Source organism: Bicyclus anynana, chromosome 17, assembly GCF_947172395.1.
Source record: "Bicyclus anynana chromosome 17, ilBicAnyn1.1, whole genome shotgun sequence".
Lineage (NCBI taxonomy): Eukaryota > Metazoa > Arthropoda > Insecta > Lepidoptera > Nymphalidae > Bicyclus > Bicyclus anynana.
In genome coordinates, this window is record NC_069099.1 from 4,295,716 (window position 1) to 4,303,561 (window position 7,846).

At 35.1% G+C, this 7,846-nt stretch overlaps 1 protein-coding gene across 1 annotated transcript in view; it reads right to left on the reverse strand.

Moving 5' to 3' along the window:
* Positions 1-7,145, reverse strand: part of LOC112044681 (acetylcholine receptor subunit beta-like 2) — a 78,194-nt gene extending 71,049 nt beyond the window's left edge. The window contains exon 1 of the mRNA XM_052886455.1: positions 6,992-7,145. Within this exon, the coding sequence (XP_052742415.1) occupies positions 6,992-7,085 (94 nt within the window). The 5' untranslated portion in view covers positions 7,086-7,145. The remainder of the gene's footprint in view (positions 1-6,991) is intronic.
* Between the last annotated feature and the right edge of the window lie 701 nt (positions 7,146-7,846).

Consider the following 7,846-nt stretch of genomic DNA (forward strand, 5'->3'; position numbering starts at 1 on the left):
GTTCTGGGCGTCTTCCTGGTACCCAGAAAGATTTGCTATGTCAATGTTATTGTCATTCTGTAGTTGAGTATTTTAAACCTGCTACAGATTTCGCTCCTGTCATCGATTTAGAAGACATACTAGTAGAGAGATATTTCAGGTCTGAGCGTCTATCTGGTACTTAGGAAGATTTGCAATGTCAATGTTTTTGTCATTCTGTACTTGAGTATTTTCAACCTTCTACAAATTTTGATCCTGTCACCCATTTAGAAGATCTACTCATCATTATCATTATTAGCCTACGGGCTCATTACGGGACCTCACTTCTTGGAGATATGGAGCTTATGTGGGTAGAAGTGACAGCGATTGTGGTAGAAGAAACACAAGTAGGTCCCATGACTTGTGACCTTAAAAGTAGGTTTAAGGGATCTCTTCCGACTAGCCAACACTCACCCTTCCTGCCCGACATGTTCTCTATGCCCAAACTAAACAACTTATGATAAACAATATTGCACAAAATCATTAACGTGACTGACAGCGTGGCCATGTCTACGCTGCCTCACAAACAACTGAGCTCAAGTCATAAACACCCTCTTATTTAAACAAAATCTGATACCTCCAGTCTACAATAATAATGTTAATACCATTAAATAATTAATGTTAATACCACCTGTAATCGAGGGACTTGTAACACTTATACTCGCCACGCGAGTTTCGGAAAAAGGTGATAATGTTAATTTCTTTAACTATTAAAAATAACTGGCTAGTTGTCACCTGCAAAGACGTTCCGCCATATAATTGCCCCAGAACGATGCCGCATAGAAACCTTCAGCCGTAGAATAAACTTGTATTCTTTGAAGTTAGCCCGCTTCTATCTTAGACTGCATTGTAAAAGTGAGATTGCAGTCAAGGGCGAACTTGTCATAATAAACATAAATTAAGAACACGAATACAATAAGTAAGACAAACAGATCACAGGTATTAAATATGCAAAATCATATCAAATGTCACATTCTAAACGAGACTTCCCGGTAGGTAGGTGTGAAGCCATTATTTTTCACTTAAGAGCGCAGAGTAAAAACGGCTGATACGTCATAGATTTATAGGTGTAATCGAATAAGAATGTTTTTCTTAGCGTCCAGACATAGAACTGTCTGGTACGTTGTCTAGAATGAATTAGATATCCGTATACGTTCCAACTTTAGAAGTTTATGTGTAAGTACTGCCAGGAAGTCTAAAAACTGGTAATCTTACAGTTTTAAAAGAAAGGTAATGAAAATTGTGTACGTATTTGGACGTCGCGACGTCCATTATTTTCAAACTACGGACGTCTTTGACTTCGTTCGCGTAGAAAATATGTCAGAACTTTTGAAGGGAAACAATTGCGTTGTGTGTTGATTTTTGCGTAACTTTAACCGTTTACAAATGTACTCAATCGAAGCTCTTAGGGAGTAATTGAATTTTATTTTTGGCATATTCTTCATTGACACTACAATACTATTAGTCGTAGCATTATGTCTTTTATGATAAATGGACTATCCATCATAAAAAAAAACCAGCGGTTTCAGGTGTCAGGTTTACTTTGGTTCATGAGCGTTTAAACTAACGAACTCTTCAGTTTTTTAGTTTTAAGTACTGCCAGATACCCACCGGTTTCACCTGTGTAGTTCCCGTTCAAATGGGAATAATGGGGATTAAACATAGCATATGATACTTGCAAATATTGTGTCTTTCTATTGGTAAGAGAATTTTTAAAATCGGTTCAGTAGATCCAGAGATTACCTACCCTCTACAACATCACAAATTATATTATAGTATAGATGAAACTCTCGTTCATCGTGAATAGTCAAAGAGCCTGATATGGTCAAACTTTCGTTATTTTATAAAAATCAAAAATTAACTTATTCCTTTGAAACCTTTAATTACTTTAAAGTCCCAAAGTTAACGTTTACTTAGGTATTAGGTGCTAGATACATACCTAAGTAAGTGTTGACTTTTTGAGATTTCGAGGGTTAGGGGTCAGACCCTCAACTTTTTTCGGCTAAATTAACACACGAAAACTCAAAAACAAACACTTGAACGGTCACTGCTCGTGCGTACCTACAAGTATGCTCGTGGACGAGATAATGACACGCGTAGTAGGGAAGTGTAAAGTGTTACAATTTATCACTTGTTGTTATAGTACGAGGTCCGGCATAAGAAATATATACCCTCATCTGTTATTTGATTGGGATAAGAAATAAATGATGAAAAATATTCACATTGACACATTGCACACAGATTGATAGTTAAATTAAGCCGAACAGATTTAAATGATTAATTTTTTAAATTTATCTAATCTCCTTCCTCATTGGTTAATTTAAAAACGTACACTATTAATAAAATATACCTACCCAAAATAATTGTAAATAATAAAAAAAGTAAAGGTTGTCTGCTTCCACACTCCAACTGTGGAGTTGCCAGATATAAACAGTTATTTATATACCTTCATAAGTTATTTAGTATTCTAATATGTCGAATGAAAGCTTATTTTATGCATAATTTAACTGTATTACCTTTGATCAAGTTCATAGTTTCCTAGATTTTGTATAAAAAATGTGTTTGGCCGCAATTTAACTTGGCAACCTATTTGCAATGTGTCACTGTGAACATTATCTATCATTTATTTCAAACATTAATGAATAACAGATGAGGGTATATATTTTTAATATCGGATCTTAGACCATTAAACGTTACTCGAGCTGTAGTCCTACTGATACCGTTACCTGTTGATAGGACCTAGTTCTTATTGATCATTATAATGTTAATGGTTATGTTTTTTTTTTAATTTAACAATAAGTTAGCTAGATAGCAAACGAATTAAGTGAAGTAATCTAAAAAAACCCTAACTTGCAACTTGGAAGGTTTATACTTTAATACCCTGACAAGTTTTTATGTGGTATCGAATCTAAACACTAGAATCTATGGCACAGCTAACCATGGTTAAACCTTTAATAATAACTACAAATAATTCCTAAAATTAAGAAAATAACGGAATATCTACCTAAATTCCTAACTTTATGTATAATACATATGTATGTACCAATAATTATTTGTAATTCATGTATGAGGTATCATCATAAAAAAAAAGAATAACAAAAATATATTTTATTATTCTTTTTTTTTGATGATGATCTTGAAATATTAAAATCAGTGTCTCAAGTTGTATAGTCTGACGTTTTATAAACAACAACAGGACGGCAAGCATATGATTATTTCTCGAAACAAAGAAATCAGTATCGCCCCCTACCCTCAGTTAAATAGATAATTGAATCGGATCTCGTCTGGACGTAAAGTCATATATTATTTGCCGGTCTGCTTGTTTGCTTTACTTTATTTATTTCAAACTTAACAGAACTCTAGTTAGTTCTTCTTTCACATTGTTAACTGGTACTCTTTGTTTGCTTTAATTTATTTATTTAAACTTTGACAAGCTATAGTTAGTTCTTATTTCATATTGTTAACTAGTAGGTACTCCTTGTTTACTTCACTTTACTACAAACTTTGACGAACCCTAGTTAGTTCTTGTTTCATATTGTTAACTGGTACTCCTTGTTTGCTTTACTTTACTACAAACTTTGACGAACTCTAGTTAGCTCTTCTTTCATGTTGATAACTGGTTCTCCTTGTTTGCTTTGTCGAACTCTAATTAGTTCTTCTTTCGTATTATTTCCTGGTCTCATTGTTTGCTTTACTTTACTCAAGCTTTGACGAACTTTAGTTAGTTCTTCATTCATAATATTTACTGGTCTCCTTGTTTGCTTTCATTTATCTTTTTAAACTTTGTCGAAGTCTAGTTAGTTTTTATTTAACTTTATCTCGATTGTTTGCTTTACTTTGTTTTCTTAAAACTTTGATAGGATTTAATTCATTTTTCTTTCATATTACTTACTCCTTGTGTGCTTAGATTTATTTATTTAAAATTTTGACGAACTCAAGTTACTTATTTTTTTCATATTATTTACTGGTCTTTGCTTAATACTGCTACGGGTACTTTTCTTAGTAGGCTAATATCATGCATAGTTAGAGTTTATCTTAGCAAAGTTCTGTAAAATACCTCCATAATATAAAATAACATAGCTTCAAATATAAACTATAACTCTTAGTCATATCCTCTAATAACTAAATAGGTACTTTCATACGCCATTCAGTTCTCACAGTGGGCAGGAGATAATACAAGAACATAAAAATAAGTGGGTCACATCTGATATAATCAACTGACCTGGTGATCAGATGAAGTGAAATGAAATTGACTATAAAAATCATTGCCTGAGTGTCTACCGTTCAAAAATATAAATGGAGCAATTACCTACCTACTGTTGAATTGCTTGACCTATATTCTTTTTCACCTTCTTGCTATGCAATTCACAATAAGAATAAATAGGACTTTATATAGAACACGTAGAATTGCTGCCATGCTCTAAAAATGACACAGTCGGCGAAATTGCAGGCACATGAAGCTTATTGAAAGGCATCATTATTCTTTTTATTTATTTTCTCTTTTATGATTAATTGTTCATTTGCTTCTTGTCGCTCATCAGTGATAAGACCGCCAATTGTACATTAGTTGTTTAAGTTAATTTCTTGCTTGTTATTTTCTTTTTTTTTTGGTATAGGTACAATAAAGTGTACTTCATTTATTCATTCATTCAGTCATCTTTGATTGATCTTATCATGCTTCAGATTGATAAACGGAAGAAAGTGCATAGTTATACCCTGCGAAATGTATGTCTTTACTGGTTTGGTTTTTCACTTAACTTCAAATGGGCTATAAAATAGTTTAAATAAATTTATTATCTCAGAAAATACATACATCATATCTCTAGAATCAGCTTTCTGCGCATTGCAGAAATTAAGTTTCACGGCAAATAACCCGTTTCGGATGTCGGAGTCACAAAACACATTGACAAAAATATATGATCAAAATATATAATACTACCGAACGCCCCCGATTTCGTCCGCGTGGAAATAAATGTAAACTTTCAACCCTTTTTCACCACTTTAAGGGTTGAACTTTGAAAATTCTTGTATCACATTAAATTGCGTATTTTTTTTATGATTAATTAACAAATTTTTAAGACTGTAATTCTAATAATGAAAGACTTCCCATACAACCTTTCAACTCATATTTCACCCCCCCCCCCCCTTATGTTTTTATTTTAGGTTCAAAAAGTATCCCATCGGTTCAGCCGTTTGGCCATGAAAAGGTAACAGACGGACAGACAGACAGACTTACTTTCGCATTTATAATATTAGTATAGATTTAATTTACAGATATATTTGCAGATTAAACTCTTCTTCTTCTTCTTCTTCAAAAACTGAAGTTTTTAAGGTAAGTATTTTAAAACATTTGATTCAGACAATTAGTTTACAAATGTTTTAAAGTTTAGGTACTTTCGCGATTTACCTTTATCAATTTCCCATAAGAACATCAGGTTTAAAATAGGGTGTGAGATGGTGTCTGCCTCGTAACGTGGGACAGTGTTATGTGTCGCGAGATGCGAGGGATGTGGGTCATCTCGATCAAAGGCGCCGCGCCAGTGTTTCGGTGTCAATGATCCATATACGTAATGCCTCGGAGGGACTTGAACCAGATTTATCTGTTACTGCGGTTCGCGCTTGGTTCACATTCCTGCACATTGTTTATTCATAGACGCTAAGAATTTATTATAAAACACGGCTAAAACTAACGTGATATTAGGTCGGAGTATACCCGACTAGTTTCGAACCCATACGGGGCTCTCCTACCCTTAAGTGAACTTTATAGAATTTACTTCAAAAAATGTTAATAGATAGTTGAAGGCTTTCTTGGCAATGAGGCAATAATAAACTCTAGAACTTCAAAATCTAGAGCATCGCCGAAAGGTTGTCTATCGGTGTTCTACAAAATATATTTCGGGGAGTGCACTCAGGAACTATTCGATCTTGTGCTAGCTTCGCCGTTCTACCACAGGACTGCTGGTCATTGTAGAGATCTGCACCGCTACGTTTTTTTTTTTTTTTTTTGTTTTATTAAAAATAAATTACATAACATAAAAAGGTAAATTAAACGGACAACCACAAAAATCACAAAGATTTGACCTTGGTGTCCATCTGCAACTAAGCTTAAAAATAACTTTAACTAAAATAATATTTTCTTAGAAATAACTTTAACAATAATATAGCATTAAGACAATTTTGTTACATTTTAGACTAAATTAAATTAATGCTACGTAGCTACGTCGTCGTCTAAGCTATTCCTCGGACGCGTACTAAGCGGTTTAGTTCATCTTTCCTAATACGCACTGCAAAGATGTGGAATGCTCTACCAGCTTCCGTTTTCCCCACCACCTACTGGGTACTGAAAAATGGATATCTTCACGTCAAGAGTAAATAGGCATCTTCTAGGCAAGCGCGTTCCGCCATAGGCTGCATTATCGCTTAGCATCAGGCGTGAGGCAACAAAATAAAAAAATAAAGGTATTTATGGCAATATGTAATATATACGAGTCAATTTCTAACACGCGGGTTATGAAATTTTAACTTTCGTGTGCTCGTTTTTTTTTTTCATTTTCGTCTCGATACATTTGCTTAAATAAATTTTATGCTAAACCAGGACTGCCGGAACTTCGTCAATTTATAAGAGTAGTCTGTCAGCTTCCTACCATAGGTGGCTTTGGGAGGTAGCAGGCCTTCAAACGGCCAATCATTGCAATATCCTAAGTGATCCGCTTTATTGCGATGCACTTATCGCAGCTTAGCTAAGGATCACTGACTTTTCAAACTGATTTTCAGATGTCACTTTCACTATTATACAAGATTAGAAATATATATTTTTTTATGAATATTATGAGCTTTGCTTGACTGCCTGTTTGATAGCAATGTTGAGATCTAAGTTAGCGCTCTTGCCTAGAAAATGCCTATTCAGCTTTCGTTGAAGATGTTCAAAAATATATTGTGCTATTTATAGGTTTTATGTATATTTTTAGGTTACCTTTGGTATCAGTTCGTCGAGGCGGCGCAGGCGCGGGAGACACGACATTGGCGGCGAGCGCGCACGCGCAGAGTAAGGCGGCGGCACGGGACATGCGTGCGGCGGGGCTGGCCACTGGGACACGAGTGAGTTAGAGTTAGTGAGTTAGTGTCTAGTGACTGACTGACTGACTAGTGTTTGTTTTGTTATGCGGTACGCCGTGCCGCAATCTTGCCGTCTAATTGTCAATTATCTCACGGATTTGTTACTTCATCGCGTCATGTGGCTAACGGAGTTGTAATAGCCGAGTGTTCTGTAGAGCGTCTAGCGTTGACCCAACACGCTGCTTCAATGTGAGTTAACGGACTCAGTTAATCTATACTAATATATTGTATTATTTATACAGAGGAAAGATTTGATTGTTTATTTGCATTGAATAGGCTCTAGAACTACTGAACCGATTTAGAAATTCTTTCACTGTTAGGAAGCTACACTATCCCCGAGTGCTATAGGCTATATTTTATCTCTGTACCTACTCCTACGGGAACGGGAACCACGCGGGTGAAACCGCGGCGTCTGCTAGTAGATAATGATTAAGTTTGTAATCACTATGGCTGAAACCGATGGCATATCGTGCTTCCGAAAGCACGGGGAATTCGACATGCGAGAACTTAATGATATGTTACCCTTGATATGAATAGCAGCTCAATGAGTAGGAATATTTCAAATACGAAGAACATTTCCACATAGCTTAGTAAAGACTGCACAGCAATGTGGGTAAACTGTCGGACCTAAATTAATATGGTCGTGAGTTCGAACCCTAGCCAAAATGTCAAAATGTCTTTTTTAATTTATAGGGAATATGTATGACGTGTA